This window comes from Pleurodeles waltl, chromosome 5 (assembly GCF_031143425.1).
Source record: "Pleurodeles waltl isolate 20211129_DDA chromosome 5, aPleWal1.hap1.20221129, whole genome shotgun sequence".
Lineage (NCBI taxonomy): Eukaryota > Metazoa > Chordata > Amphibia > Caudata > Salamandridae > Pleurodeles > Pleurodeles waltl.
The window spans coordinates 1,839,930,348-1,839,946,893 of NC_090444.1; the positions used below are offsets into that span (position 1 = coordinate 1,839,930,348).

At 48.0% G+C, this 16,546-nt stretch overlaps 1 protein-coding gene across 1 annotated transcript in view; it reads left to right on the plus strand.

Moving 5' to 3' along the window:
• The window catches only part of DNAH8 (dynein axonemal heavy chain 8), a 9,979,189-nt gene that overhangs the window by 8,038,998 nt on the left and 1,923,645 nt on the right, over positions 1-16,546 (plus strand). Inside the window, exon 64 of the mRNA XM_069236651.1 lies at positions 11,554-11,657. Within this exon, the coding sequence (XP_069092752.1) occupies positions 11,554-11,657 (104 nt within the window). The remainder of the gene's footprint in view (positions 1-11,553; positions 11,658-16,546) is intronic.

Genomic DNA, 16,546 nt, shown 5'->3' on the forward strand with positions numbered 1-16,546 from the left:
GTGCACGTGTGTAATGGTGTCCCCGCACTCACAAAGTCCGGGGAATTGGCCCTGAACAATGTGGGGGCACCTTGGCTAGTGCCAGGGTGCCCTCACACTAAGTAACTTAGCACCCAACCTTTACCTGGTAAAGGTTAGACATATAGGTGAATTATAAGTTACTTAAGTGCAGTGTAAAATGGCTGTGAAATAACGTGGACGTTATTTCACTCAGGCTGCAGTGGCAGGCCTGTGTAAGAATTGTGAGAGCTCCCTATGGGTGGCAAAAGAAATGCTGCAGCCCATAGGGATCTCCTGGAACCCCAATACCCTGGGTACCTCAGTACCATATACTAGGGAATTATAAGGGTGTTCCAGTATGCCAATGTAAATTGGTAAACTTTGTCACTAGCCTGTTAGTGACAATTTGAACAGAGAGAGCATAACCACTGAGGTTCTGGTTAGCAGAGCCTCAGTGAGACAGTTAGGCACCACACAGGGAATACATACCTATAGGTCACAAACTTATGAGCACTGGGGTCCTGACTAGCAGGGTCCCAGTGACACATAACAAACATACTGATAACATAGGGTTTTCACTATGAGCACTGGGCCCTGGCAAGCAGGATACCAGTGAGACAGTGAAAACACCCTAACATACACTCACAAACAGGCCCAAAGTGGGGGTAACAAGGCTAGAAAGAGGCTACTTTCTCACACAACCCCCCCACCCCAAACGAAGGAAAATAAGGCTAACCTTGGCCATTTGAGACTTTATTGTCTAAGTGGTGATAAGTAGAGAGTAGCTCTGCAATAGACTGGTTACTCCCTTTATCATCCACTATATGGTTACTTCCTTGTGGGGATGTAAACCACCCTGTTTGAAGTTTTTTAGCTAAGCAACAATGTGAAGATGTATTTTCAGAGTTTCTATCAGTAATTTTTAGTTTAGAGCAGTGGGAATTGTCCACTGAACCTATTTGTAGTGATGGAAATGCCAGACAGGGATGCTGTCTCAGAAAAGCCATAGCTGGGCAAAAACTTTGTCCATATGGCTGGAAGAGAGAACAGGGATGCTGTTTCTCTTGAGTTGGAACAGGGCAGGGATGCTGTCCTATGAGTTCCACACTAGGGCAGGGATGCTGTCCTAAGTGTTGTGAGGCAGTGCAGGGTTTCTGCACTAAAGTTTTTCTGGGATGGTTGGAGGGATGCTCCATGTTAACTAAAATGGTGCTCTTTTTGTCACCAATGTTAGTTATCCCACAGAGAGGTACTTCTACCTCAGGGAGTCCAGCTTTGCCAGCTGATGATTCCCTTGGAACAGGTGCCACCCCAAGAGAGGTTTCTCCCACTACAGGAATGGTATCCTGAATGGTAGGGTGGTTAGGGGATACTGTGATACCCTTTTTACCTGTTGATGGAGAGGGATCCTGAGTTTTCAGGCCTTCTCTCCTTTGCTTTTTCATTTCAGTAGAAATGAGAGGGAACAATTCCTCAGGGATGCCCAGCATGGCTGCATGGGCATAAAACTCTACATCAGCCCAACCTGAGGCCTCTAGGTCATTACCTACGAGACAGTCTACAGGTAAGCTAGGTGATACCACCACCTGCTTAGGGCCAGTAACTCCACCCCAACTAAACTGAATTATAGCTAAGGGAAGAAAGTTAGTGGAGTTATGGACATCAATAATTTTATACTGTTGTCCAATGATGTGTTGTTCAGGAGCCACTAGGTTTTCAGTCACCAAAGTGATACTGGCACCTGTGTCCCTGTAGGCCAAGGCCTCAACACCATTTATTGAAACTGTCTGCCTGTACTTATCCATTGTAAGGGGACAAGCAGCCAGTGTGGCAAGGCCAATGCCACTAGGTGTGACAAAAACTGCCTTGGGACTGACTACCCCAGTTTCTATGATGGACCCATAAGTGAACCCAACTACACCCTTTGCTTGACTGTTGCCAGCAGTCCCACCACTAGTACCACTACTGCTAGGGGCACTAGAGCTTAATGTATTAGTGGTGGTAGGCTCAGGGTGTTTACCTGGACAGGACTTATCCCCTGGCCTATGGCCTCTGTTTTTACACACAAAGCACCAAGGCTTTTTAATGTGTGTGGGTTGAGAAGAAGAGGAAGAATTAGTTTTATCCCCACCCTCTGAAGAGTGTTTAAGATTTGAAGTGGGATCTTTGGTTTTACCCTTATCCCCATGCTTATCTTGAGATTTTTCACCATCTTTCTTCTTGTTGTTCTCTTTGTCACCCCCTGTATGAACTTTTCAGTTCACCCTTGTTCTGACCCATTTGTCTGCCTTCTTTCCCAATTCTTGGGGAGAGGTCAGATCAGAGTCTACCAGGTACTGGTGCAACAAATCAGACACACAATTATTAAGAATATGCTCTCTCAGGATCAAGCTATACAGGCTGTCATAATCAGTAACTTTACTGCCATGTAACCACCCCTCCAAGGCCTTCACTGAATGGTCAATGAAATCAACCCAGTCTTGTGAAGACTCCTTTTTGGTCTCTCTGAACTTTATCCTGTATTGTTCAGTGGTTAAGCCATAACCATCCAGGAGTGCATTCTTAAGAACTTTGTAATCATTAGCTTCATTTTCTTTCACAGTAAGGAGCCTATCCCTACCTTTTCCACTAAATGATAGCCATAGGATAGCAGCCCACTGCCTTTGAGGGACATCCTGTACAGTACAGGCCCTCTCAAGTGCAGCAAACCACTTGTTAATGTCATCCCCCTCCTTATAAAGGGGAACTATCTTGTGCAGATTCCTGGAATCATGCTCTTTTGCAGGATGACTATGGGGAATACTGCTGCTGCCACCATGGGTTTCTAAACCCAGTTTCTGTCTCTCCTTCTCTACTTCTAAGGTCAGTCTATCCAAATCCAGCTGTTGCTTCTTGAGCTTCAGTCTGGTTTGTTCCACTCTCAATCTATTGAGCTCCCTTTCTAACAATCTGTCATCAGGGTGGGTGGGAGGGACATGTCTTGAAACAGAGGTATGATGAGAATGGACAGAAGGAAACCTGTCCCTTACAGAAGGCACCCTAACAGCTTGGCTAACAGAAACATCATTTCTACTGTGATGAGAATGAATGCTCTTGCTATGATGTGAGACAACACTATCTGTATGGTGTGACTCAACATCAGTAGCAACTATGCTAGACTGTCTAGTAATGGGCAGGCTTGGAAGTTTCTTTCCTGAATCTTTTCCTGGGGGAGTCCCTGGATCAGATTGGGAACCATTAGCTACTTTTTCAACAGATGGGGCACTTTTAGCCTTATCGTGTTCTCTAAGCATGTTAAGTAACAATTCCAAGGAAGGATTCTTCCCTACACTCAAACCTCTCTCTATGCAGAGACTCCTTGCTCCTTTCCAGCTAAGGTGATCATATGCAAGTTTGGACAGATCAACATTTTGGCCTGTGCCAGACATTTTTAGAGAGAGTTAAAGTGATAGAAAAAGAGAAAAAAGTTTGTCAGAGCTTTTAGAAAGACTGGAAAAAAAACTTTTAAAACTTTTTAGAACTTTTTAGAAAGTTAGAAGTACTTTTCAGCACTTAGAAAAGAGTGAAAAGAGGAAATGCAAAACTTTTTGGTTATGTGTATATACACTGATCTTGTTTTGTATATTTTTCTCTTATGAAAAGTACAATGACAAGAGAGGTAAGTAGTCTCAAAGCACTTATCCCACCGCTGCACAACCAATGTAGGAGGCTGGACTGGCTTGTAGTGAGTACCAAGGGGTACTTGCACCTTGCACCAGGCCCAGTTATCCCTTATTAGTGTATAGGGTGTCTAGCAGCATAGGCTTATAGATAATGGTAGCTTAGCAGAGCAGCTTAGGCTGAACTAGGAGACGAGTGAAGCTCATACAGTACCACTTAGTGTCATATGCACAATATCATAAGAAAACACAATACACAGTTATACTAAAAATAAAGGTACTTTATTTTTATGACAATATGCCAAAGTATCTCAGAGTGTACCCTCAGTGAGAGGATAGGAAATATACACAAGATATATATACACAATACCAAAATATGCAGTAATAGTCTTAGAAAACAGTGCAAACAATGTATAGTTACAATAGGATGCATTGGGGACACATAGGGATAGGGGCAACACAAACCATATACTCCAAAAGTGGAATGCGAACCACGAATGGACCCCAAACCTATGTGACCATGTAGAGGGTCGCTGGGACTATTAGAAAATAGTGAGGGTTAGAAAAATAGCCCACCCCAAGACCCTGAAAAGTGAGTGCAAAGTGCACTAAAGTTCCCCAAAGGACATAGAAGTCGTGATAGGGGAATTCTGCAGGAAAGACACAAACCAGCAATGCAACAACAATGGATTTCCAGTCGAGGGTACCTGTGGAACAAGGGGACCAAGTCCAAAAGTCACAAGCAAGTCGGAGATGGGCAGATGCCGAGGAAATGCCAGCTGCGGGTGCAAAGAAGCTGCTACTGGACTGTAGAAGCTTAGGTTTCTGCAGGAACGACAAGGGCTAGAGACTTCCCCTTTGGAGGACGGATCCCTCACGCCGTGGAGAGTCGTGCAGAAGTGTTTTCCCGCCGACAGACCGCCAACAAGCCTTGCTAGCTGCAAATCGTGCGGTAAGGGTTTTTGGATGCTGCTGTGGCCCAGGAGGGACCAGGATGTCGCAAATTGCGTCAGGAGACAGAGGGGACGTCGAGCAAGACAAGGAGCCCTCTCAGCAGCAGGTAGCACCCGGAGAAGTGCCAGAAACAGGCACTACGAGGATGCGTGAAACGGTGCTCACCCGAAGTCGCACAAAGGAGTCCCATGTCGCCGGAGAACAACTTAGGAGGTCGTGCAATGCAGGTTAGAGTGCCGTGGACCCAGGCTGGACTGTGCACAAAGGATTTCCGCCGGAAGTGCACGGAGGCCGGAGTAGCTGCAAAAGTCGCGGTTCCCAGCAATGCAGTCTGGCGTGGGGAGGCAAGGACTTACCTCCACCAAACTTGGACTGAAGAGTCACTGGACTGTGGGAGTCACTTGGACAGAGTTGCTGGATTCAAGGGACCTCGCTCGTCGTGCTGAGAGGAGACCCAAGGTACGTGTGATGCAGTTCTTTGGTGCCTGCGGTTGCAGGGGGACGATTCCGTCGACCCACGGGAGATTTCTTCGGAGCTTCTAGTGCAGAGAGGAGGCAGACTACCCCCACAGCATGCACTATCAGGAAAACAGTCGAGAAGGCGGCAGGATCAGCGTTACAGAGTTGCAGTAGTCGTCTTTGCTACTATGTTGCAGTTTTGCAGGCTTCCAGCGCGGTCAGCAGTCGATTCCTTGGCAGAAGGTGAAGAGAGAGATGCAGAGGAACTCGGATGAGCTCTTGCATTCGTTATCTAAGGAATCCCAAGAGACAGAGACCCTAAATAGCCAGAAAAGAGGGTTTGGCTACTTAGGAGAGAGGATAGGCTAGCAACACCTGAAGGAGCCTATCAGGAGGAGTCTCTGACGTCACCTGATGGCACTGGCCACTCAGAGCAGTCCAGTGTGCCAGCAGCACCTCTGTTTCCAAGGTGGCAGAGGTCTGGAGCACACTGGAGGAGCTCTGGGCACCTCCCAGGGGAGGTACAGGTCAGGGGAGTGGTCACCCCCCTTTCCTTTGTCCAGTTTCGCGCCAGAGCAGGGCTAAGGGGTCCCTGAACCGGTGTAGACTGGCTTATGCAGAAATGGGCACCAAATGTGCCCATGAAAGCATTTCCAGAGGCTGGGGGAGGCTACTCCTCCCCTGCCTTCACACCATTTTCCAAAGGGAAACACTCTCTCTCAGAGGAAGTCCTTTGTTCTGCCATCCTGGGCCAGGCCTGGTTGGACCCCAGGAGGGCAGATGCCTGTCTGAGGGGTTGGCACCAGCAGCAGCTGCAGTGAAACCCCGGGAAAGGCTGTTTGGCAGTACCAGGGTCTGTGCTACAGGCCACTGGGATCATGGGATTGTGCTAACTATGCCAGGATGGCATAGAGGGGGCAATTCCATGATCATAGACATGTTAAATGGCCATATTCGGAGTTGCCATTGTGAAGCTACATATAGGTAGTGACCTATATGTAGTGCACGCGTGTAATGGTGTCCCCGCACTCACAAAGTCCGGGGAATTGGCCCTGAACAATGTGGGGGCTCCTTGGCTAGTGCCAGGGTGCCCTCACACTAAGTAACTTAGCACCCAACCTTTACCAGGTAAAGGTTAGACATATAGGTGACTTATAAGTTACTTAAGTGCAGTGTAAAATGGCTGTGAAATAACGTGGGCGTTATTTCACTCAGGCTGCAGTGGCAGGCCTGTGTAAGAATTGTGAGAGCTCCCTATGGGTGGCAAAAGAAATGCTGCAGCCCATAGGGATCTCCTGGAACCCCAATACCCTGGGTATCTCAGTACCATATACTAGGGAATTATAAGGGTGTTCCAGTATGCCAATGTAAATTGGTAAACTTTGTCACTAGCCTGTTAGTGACAATTTGAACAGAGAGAGCATAACCACTGAGGTTCTGGTTAGCACAGGGAACACATACCTATAGGTCACAAACTTATGAGCACTGGGGTCCTGACTAGCAGGGTCCCAGTGACACATAACAAACATACTGAAAACATAGGGTTTTCACTATGAGCACTGGGCCCTGGCAAGCAGGATACCAGTGAGACAGTGAAAACACCCTGACATACACTCACAAACAGGCCCAAAGTGGGGGTAACAAGGCTAGAAAGAGGCTACTTTCTCACAGTTAGACATATAGGTGACTTATAAGTTACTTAAGTGCAGTGGTAAATGGCTGTGAAATAACGTGGACGTTATTTCACTCAGGCTGGAAGGGCAGGCCTGTGTAAGAATTGTCAGAGCTCCCTATGGGTAGCAAAAGAAATGCTGCAGCCCATAGGGATCTCTTGGAACCCCAATACCCTGGGTACCTCAGTACCATATACTAGGGAATTATAAGGGTGTTCCAGTATGCCAATGTAAATTGGTGAAATTGGTCACTAGCCTGTTAGTGACAATTTGGAAAGAAATGAGAGAGCATAACCACTGAGGTTCTGGATAGCAGAGCCTCAGTCAGACAGTTAGTCATAACACAGGTAACACATACAGGGCACACTTATGAGCACTGGGGCCCTGGCTGGCAGGGTCCCAGTGACACATACAACTAAAACAACATATATACAACTCTGTCCAAGTGACACCCACAGTCCAGTGACTCTTCAGTCCAAGTTTGGTGGAGTTAAGTCCTTGCCTCCCCACGCTAGACTGCATTGCTGGGTACCGCGTGATTTGCAGCTGCTCCGGCTCCTGTGCACTCTTCCAGGATTTCCTTTGTGCACAGCCAAGCCTGGGTCCCTGACACTCTAACCTGCAGTGCACAACCTCCTGAGTTGTCCTCCGGCGTCGTGGGATCTCCTTTTGTGACTTCGGGTGAGCTCCGGTTTACTCTTCTTCGTAGTGCCTGTTCCGGCACTTCTGCGGGTGCTGCCTGCTTCTAGAGGGCTCCCTATCTTGCTGGGTGCCCCCTCTGTCTCCTCACGCAATTGGCGACATCCTGGTCCCTCCTGGGCCACAGCAGCATCCAAAAACCCTAACCTCGACCCTTGCAGCTAGCAAGGCTTGTTTGTGGTCTTTCTGCGTGGGAACACCTCTGCGAGCTTCTTCACAACGTGGGACATCCATCCTCCAAAGGGGAAGTTTCTAGCCCTCTTCGTCCTTGCAGAATCCACAGCTTCTACCATCCGGTGGCAGCTTCTTTGCATCCTCAGCTGGCATTTCCTGGGCAATCTCGACTTTGTCGCAACTCTTGGACTTGGTCCCCTTGTTCCACAGGTACTCTCGTCCGGAAATCCACATTTGTTGCATTGCTGGTGTTGGTCTTCCTTGTAGAATTCCCCTATCACGACTTTTGTGTTCTCTGGGGAACATAGGTTCACTTTACACCTACTTTTCAGGGTCTTGGGGTGGGCTATTTTTCTAACCCTCACTGTTTTCTTACAGTCCCCGCGACCCTCTACAAGCTCACAGAGGTTTGGGGTCCATTCGTGGTTCGCATTCCACTTTTGGAGTATATGGTTAGTGTTGCCCCTATACCTATGTGCTCTCATTGCAATCTATTGTGACTGTACATTGCTTGCATTACTTCCTTTTGCTATTACTGCATATTTTTTGTATTGTGTATATATATCTTGTGTATATTTGCTATCCTCATACTGAGGGTACTCACTGAGATACTTTTGGCATATTGTCATAAAAATAAAGTACCTTTATTTTTAGTATATCTGTGTATTGTGTTTTCTTATTATATTGTGCATATGACACCAGTGGTATAGTAGGAGCTTTGCATGTCTCCTAGTTCAGCCTAAGCTGCTCTCCATAGCTACCTTCTATCAGCCTAAGCTGCTAGAAACACCTCTTCTACACTAATAAGGGATAACTGGTCCTGGTACCCACTACATGCCAGGCCAGCCTCCTACACTAGTGTGCCAATGAGAATTGGTAAATTTAGTCACTTGCCTGCAGTGACAAATTTAGAAAGCAGAGAGAGCATAAACACTGAGGTTCTGGTTAGCAGAGCCTCAGTGATACAGTTAGGCACCACACAGGGAACACATACAGGGCATATACTATGAGCACTGGGGTCCTGCCTAGCAGGATGCCAGTGACACACACAGTGGAAAATGGGGGTAACATGCCAGGCAAGATGGTACTTTCCTACAATAGCTGCATGACCAATATGCTCCCACTGTGTCCTTCCCAAACCTGGTAAATAGTGAGTGAACGGAGTAGCCATTTTAATATATATGCTGGATACTGGTCAATACCAGTTTCCCAGCTACATAAGGGTTAATATCAAACAACTCAGATTGAGTACTGTAGGAAAGTACCATCTTACCTGGCATGTGACCCCCATTTTTACTCTGTGTTTGTTTGTTTTTGCCTATGTGTCAAGGGATCCTGCTTTCTCGACTGTTTCCTGGTGGTGCATGCTCTGAGGGCTGTCTGCCTTCACCCTGCACTGGAAGCCAAGAAGAAATCTCCTGTGGGTCGGCGGAATCTTCCCCCTGCTAACGCAGGCACCAAACTTCTGCATCACCGGTCCTGTGGGTCACCTCTCATCCTGACGAGCTTGTTCCCTGTAACACAGGAGCTGGGTCCAAGTGTCTTCGACAGTCCAGTGGCCCTTCTGTCCAAATTTGTTGGAGGTAAGTCCTTGCCTCCCCATGCCAGACAGTAATCCTGTGTAATGCGTGAACTACAGCTGCTCGGGCTTCTGTGCACTTTTGCAAGTCTTCCTTCGTGCACAGCCTAGCCCAGGTCCCCAGCACTCCGTCCTGCATTGCCCAACTCGCTGAATTGGACTCCGACATCATGGGATCCTCCTTTGTGACTCTGAGTCGACCGCTGTCTTCAGATCTACTAAGTGCCTGTTCAGGTACTTCTGCGGGTGCTGCCTGCTTCTGCGTGGGTTCTCTCCACTGCTGAGCGCCCCCTCTGTCTCCTCCTCTAAGGGGTGACCTCCTGGTCCTTCCTGGGCCCTAGCAGCACCCACAATCCTCAACCGCGACTCTTGCAGCTAGCCAGGCTTGTTTGCGGTCTTTCTGCGTGGAAACAACTCTGCATCCTCCAGCATGCCGTGGGACATCTTCTGACCAAAAGAGAAGTTCTTGGCACCTTCCGTTGTTGCAGAATCTTCGGCTTCTTCCGCCTGGAGGCAGCCCTTTTGCACCTTCATCCGGGGTTTAGTGGGCTCCTGCCCCCCCTGTACACTTGGGTGACTCTTGGACTTGGTCCACTTCCTTTACAGGTCCTCAGGTCCAGGAATCCGTCTTCAGTGTTTTGCAGTCAGTTGTTGTCCTTGCAGAATCCCCTATCTCGACTTTACTGTCTTTCTGGGGTAGTAGGGTAAATTTACTCCTACTTGTCAGGGTCTTGGGGTGGGGTATCTTGGACACCCTTAGTGTTTTCTTACACTCCCAGCGACCCTCTACACACTACACTAGGCCTGGGGTCCATTCGTGGTTCGCATTCCACTTTTGGAGTATGTGGTTTGAGTTCCCCTAGGCCTATTTCTCCCTATTGCATTCTATTGTATTCTACAGTGTTTGCACTACTTTTCTATTACTTACCTGATTTTGGTGTGTGTGCATATATTTTATGTATATTACTTACCTCCTAAGGGAGTATATCCTCTGAGATACTTTTGGCATATTGTCACTAAAATCAAGTACCTTTATTTTTAGTAACTCTGAGTATTGTGTTTTCTTATGATATAGTGCTATATGATATAAGAGGTAAAGTAGGAGCTTTGCATGTCTCCTAGTTCAGCCTAAGCTGCTCTGCTATAGCTACCTCTATCAGCCTAAGCTGCTAGAACACCTCTATTCTACTAATAAGGGATAACTGGACCTGGCACAAGGTGTAAGTACCACAAGGTACCCACTATAAGTCAGGCCAGCCTCCTACAGTACCCCTCTAACTTACATGCCCTGGGTACTAGGGTACCAGTTACTTAGGATTTACAGATAATTTAGCCATTTCCACTTGGGCACAGGCAATTCAACATACGCTTTAGGGTCAGGGCACTGGCACAGAGGTCTTTTTAGCAGGCCTCAGTGCACTCTGAGTAAAAAAACCAGCAGAATGAGTAAAAAAACTAGGGGGTGACCATAGAAAAAGAGGCATTTCTTACTGTCTGGACAGTCTGGTCCGTCGAGATGGACACTTTGCCCGTTCGGTCCTGCTAGTCTAAATCTGGGTCACAGACCCACCTCTGTGGGAGTATTGCTTGGGTATATATTCTAACATAAGAAACCTGCAGCTAGACATCTCTATCAGATGAACAAGTTACTCACCTTCAGTAACGCATTACCTGCTAGAGACCCTCTCTAGCTGTAGATTTCTTAGCAACCAACCCATCCTCCTTACTCTGTGACCAGATTTTTAGGTACAAGGCCGTTCCCTTTTCAGGGCCCAAGATTCACAGCCAATGGTCAGTGTTTTTCATGGCTCTGTGATCCTGGAGTGGAAAGATGCAAAAACAAAACTGGCCTCAGCAAGGTGGACTGTCGCCTATATAGGCACTGTGCATGTCTCCTCTGGCACAGGTGAAGCCAGACGACACCATGAGGAGCTGGACCACGCCACCTACCAGTGAACAGGGTACTCATAAAAAAACTATCCGGATCCAGTCTGACACCTGAGGATTAGTCTAAGATAAGCATTCTGCAGCTAGATACAGTCTCTACAGATAAGGCATTACTGAAGGTAAGTAGCGAGTTCATTTAGCCAGCAGCCGTGTAAATAGTGAAGTATCTCTGATATTATCAAGGCTGCCGGACAAACAGTAAACAATTTCTACTATTTAGCCCGCAGCCGTGTAAATAGCAGAGGAATTTCACTATTTATCAAGTGGACAGATAAATAGCCGTTACCACCAGATAAAAATAGACAGTGCCCAACACAAACTATTTGTGACACAAAATGCTGAAATATTTAATGTCCTTTGTTTTCTGCTTCAGTTTTCTAAATTGTAGAATATGTTTATTCTTTTTTAGGTCTCGCTAAACTTTTGGAAGCAAGTGATTCTATTGCTGTATTATCTGTAGAGCTCGCAGTAAAGGAAAAAGAATTGGCAGTCGCATCTGCAAAAGCTGATAAAGTGAGTTTTTGAAATCTGACAATTCTAATCAAAGTGTATTTGATGATTGGCTCCATGCCGTAGCAATAAGAGGTTTCGAGCATGTGAGCAATTTCATGCAACAAAAAGCGCGAGTCTGTGCTCCTCAGGCCATCGTAGACTGTCTCTTTTCGCAGTGATGTTCTTGTAGGCTAACTGACACTGCTCCTTACTGTATTAACAGTTTTGGGAACGAAGAAGTATTAGCAATTCTGTAGCTGGCATTAAGGTGTGCAGTAAAGATCGCTAAGAAGAATATATCGATGTGTTTCTGAAGAAGGATACCTTCTGCGATGTGTCACGATTCAGTCTGCTTCATACAGGTCACACGATCTTTGACTTTGGAAGGAGACCTATGGATGGTTGGTTTTTATGGTATTGTAAATGCCATTCAGATATATGAGATCCATTGATTCTGTATAATTATACTTATCGGCCCTCCCATTGAAGCCAGGGCCAAATTATCTTCAGTCTTGCCTTTGTATAAAAGATAATGGAGCAATTCGGATTATCTTTGGAATTAAGCTTTGAAAGATTGCGATCTCTCTCTGTCAAAGTGCTGCCACGTAGCAGCCAGCTGACAGTGCCAATGCAGAGGCAAAGGTGGGCATGCTGCTTCCCTTCCATCACTATTGGTTTACCAAAGCCTCGCCATGTCAGTATTGAGTGGTGGTGTTCACTCTCGAATTCTGAGATGGCTAGGTTGGTCAGAGGGTGATGGTGCAGTGGCAGAGGAACCTAGCAGATTATAGCTGGCAGTACCTTCTGTTTCCCATTGCTCAGGGTTTATGAAATCCCTTGGGATTCCCCCACTGTATGGGATCCATGATAGGCTGAGGTGTGGTAGAGGGTTCCTGTCACTCAAGGACAACAGACACATTGTTTATCCCAAGGAATTCCCTTGTTGGCAGAGGCGACCTGCAAGGCTCCTGCATTGTACATTTGTGCAGTGTTGGGAAGGAAACCTTCAGGTTCTCTTCCAGGGGATCCTCATCAATAGTCATAAACATTGAATATTCCCGCCCTTGTGCGGGGACCCCGGAGCATATATAAAATATATACACATTATACATGTGTAACAAACAGTCATGCAGGCTATCATGTTAAAAACAGGCTAAAATGCTTTATTTCTATGAAGTTTTTTTTTTTTTTTTTTTTAAATACTACAATAGAGCATAAATAAGTAGCCAAGCTCCTAAAACTAGGCTTGGGGAAGTAAGCAGTAGCAAACTCTAGTGAAAAAATAGAGAAAACTGCATTGAAAAACAATGAAGCATTCTTAGCCAATAGGCTGCATGTAGGTTAACACAGGAGAACCATAAAAACTTTGGCACTGTGCCTTTAAGACCCTGAGCACCTCCAGTATCCCACCATGCCTCAGGGGTGAAGGAAAGGTGACAGTTGGTTCACAGTTAGGTCAGTTCTTTTTTCCGGCTTCTTCTGAGAGGATCCTGGAGCATTGAGCTCTCAGTTTTTCTGAGTTTTCCTCAGAGAAATTATTTAAAAAAGCGTTTTTTCACTTTTCACTCGACAAGTAACATCTTTGTCTGAGCTAGGAAGGTTTTTTCTGACAGAAAAATGCCTTCTCTTTTTGTCAAATGCCCTGCTTGTGGGAAGAAGAAGGCCCAGTCAGATCCCCACTCTCTGTGCATAGTATGCCTGCCTCAGAGTCACTGCCCTGACACTTGTAAGTACTGTAAGAACATGTCTAGGAGGACTCTGAAAGACAGAGAGAAGATCCGACTTCATGGGCTTCAGGAGAGGAAAAGAACATCGTCCTCCTCACTCCCCAGGCATCCAGAACGCCATTCTCAGGAGAGAATGGCCCGGTCGACGTCGACAGGTAGGAAAATACCTGTTTGTTCACCGTCGACGTCGTCGCTACCACCGTCCCACCGGCATAGATCGCCGTCGACGGCGACGCACCCGACGTCGAAGGGAACGGCGTCGAGGGAACATCAGAGCAGGGGCAGGTCTCCGTCGACGGCAGCCCGCCGATCGACGTCGAGCCACCGCCGGCATGCCCGGTCGCCGCCAAAGGCTGTGCGCCCCCCGACGTCAGGACACACGACGTCGAGATCTCCACGACGGCACGAGAAACATCCGCCGTCAACCTCCCATCGCTCCACGTCGAGGCACACGACGGCGAGCAGGTCGAGGTCCAAGGAACGCCGTTCGACGTCAAGGCACTCAACGTCGAGGCAATCAACGTCGAGGCAGGACCAACCGACTGGGCGTCCTTCGACGTCGAAACAGCCATCGACGTCGACGCAGGTTTTACCGGTCCAACAGGGAGCAGAACATCGCCCCTCGCCAGACAAGGCTCAGTCTCCAGTGGTCTCCATACCGAGCGACTCTTCTCGGTCAAGAGCATCTCCTGGGCATGTCTCGCCCATCAACCTATCTCCGAGATGGCTGGAGAGCCTCAACAGACCAGCGGCCTCCCCAGATTCGCAATATTCGCGAATGTATTCACCCACTGCCTCCCCGCCAAGAACGCCATCGCCGACAGCCGGGGCAGAACGGGCTCGTTCAGCTCCTCGACAGCCGACCGCGAGGCCTAGGCGCTCGGCTACAGCGTCCCGCAGCAGATCTCGCTCTCAACGGAGATCCAGGTCGCGCTCAAGAAGATCACCCTCTTGGTCTTCATCAGGTTCTTCTGTCGGGCGTTACTCACCTACTCTTACAGATTCACCACCTGCTAGAGTCTCTCCAGTGGATGACATAACCACTTTCAACGAGGTGTTGCTAAGAGGAGCGCAGAAACTCAATATAGAGGTTCCAGAACCGTCTACCTCCTCATCAATCATCTTTGAGACGCTACAACAGAGATCAGCGTCGAAAAAGTTGCTGCCTCTAGTGCCTGGTTTGTTGCAGCCGACCATGGACACTTTTCTGGCCCCAGCCTCGCTTAAGTCTGCCCCGGCTCGGATTCTTAAAAAGTACAAGGCTCCAGAGCAAGACCCTTTATTCCTTAGGAAGGATCCGCCACCAGACTCCGTGATCATAGCTGCCGCCCGAAAGACCCACTCGGTGGCATCTTCATCCACGGTACCCCCGGATAAAGAGAGCAGGCATTTAGACTCTCTGGGAAGAAAGATGTGCGGGACAGCGGCTTCAGCAATGAAGGTCTCTAGTGCGTCTGCGCTCCTGGGCAGGTACGATCGTTCTCTGTGGGATTCCCTCAGTAGATTTACAGAAAAACTGCCCAGAGAAGACAGGCAAGATTTCCAAGAGATTCTACAGGAAGGATGCCTGGTATCTAACCAAGTTATCAGCGCAGCAGCGGATGGGGCGGATTTGGCGGCTCATGGGTACGCACATGGTATCTGTGCGAGGAGATCTTCCTGGCTGAGGCTCACTGGCTTGAAACAGGAGGCACAACAACGTATCCTGAATCTCCCATTTGCCGGGAATTCTCTATTCGGTGCCCATGCAGACGAAGAGATGGCCCGCATGAAGACCGAGGTGGATACCATGAAGGCGGTAGGCCTCGAAAGAAGGAAAGATTTCAGGCGGAGGTACAGACCGTACGATAGACGCCCTTTCCAACAGAGGGTTCAAACCCCTCATTGGTCGCAAAGGTCTCAGCAACGACAGGGACGCCCTCTGTTTCAGCGAAGAAACACAAGGGAGCGAGGGTCAAGTAGACCTCAACAGTCCACTCCAAAAGCACCCACTAAGCAATGAAGTCTCGCTTCCCTCGACACTGTACACCACTCCGGTGGGGGGAAGTATTATTGTTCATCTTCACGAGTGGCACTCTATCACAAGAGACAAATGGGTGCTCAATATTGTCGAACATGGCTATTCTCTCCTTTTCAAGCAGCCTCCACCACACTTGCCACCAACCAAACACAATCCGGCTCATCTCACCTTGCTACGCAAGGAGGCTCTCGCCCTCCTAAGAAAGAATGCCATAGAAAGGGTTCCACCTGCCCACAGAGGAAAGGGGGTCTACTCCCGTTACTTTCTAGTAGCAAAGAAGGATCAAGAGGGCGTTTTCAGGCCAATCCTGGATCTAAGACTGCTGAACAAATACATAAGAAAGCAGAAGTTCAGAATGCTAGCGCTTCACCAAATTTTCCCTCAACTGCATCAGGGAGACTGGATGTGCTCCATCGACCTGCAGGATGCGTATTTCCACATCCCAATAGCTCCAAAGCATCGAAAATTCCTGCGCTTTCGAGTAGCGTTACAGCATTACCAGTTCAGGGTTCTACCCTTTGGCCTGAAGTCTGCTCCAAGAGTTTTCTCGAAATGTATGGCAGTGGTGGCGGCGCATCTACGAAGACAAAGGATATACATATATCCATACCTAGACGACTGGCTACTAAAGGCTTCTTCTCCGGAGCAGGCGAGAAGCCATCGGGACATTGTACTAGGAGTTTGCGAAGCTCTAGGTCTTCAGGTCAATTACCAGAAGTCAACCTTGACTCCAACGCAGAGTCTTCACTACCTAGGAGCTATCATAAACACAGAACTACAAAAAGTGTATCCTTCGGAGGAACGACTGTCCTCAATAAACATGAAGTGCCAGGACCTGTTGAGAGCCAGCGCACCTACGGCACGTCAGGTGACATCACTACTGGGCTCCATGGCATCTTGCATCTTTATTGTCCCAAATGCCAGACTCCACATGAGACCCCTCCAAGAGGCATTGGAGGCCAATTGGAGCCAAAGAACAGGTCGCTGGGAAGACACAATGCGGCTACCGGAGGTAGCACTGCAGTCATTGAGATGGTGGATGCACAGACCTCACCTGTCAGTGGGCGCTCCGTTTCACCAGGTACTTCCATCCGACACTCTGGTAACGGATGCGTCTCTTCAGGGATGGGGGGCTCATCTGGGTCCTTTTCAAGCGCAGGGTC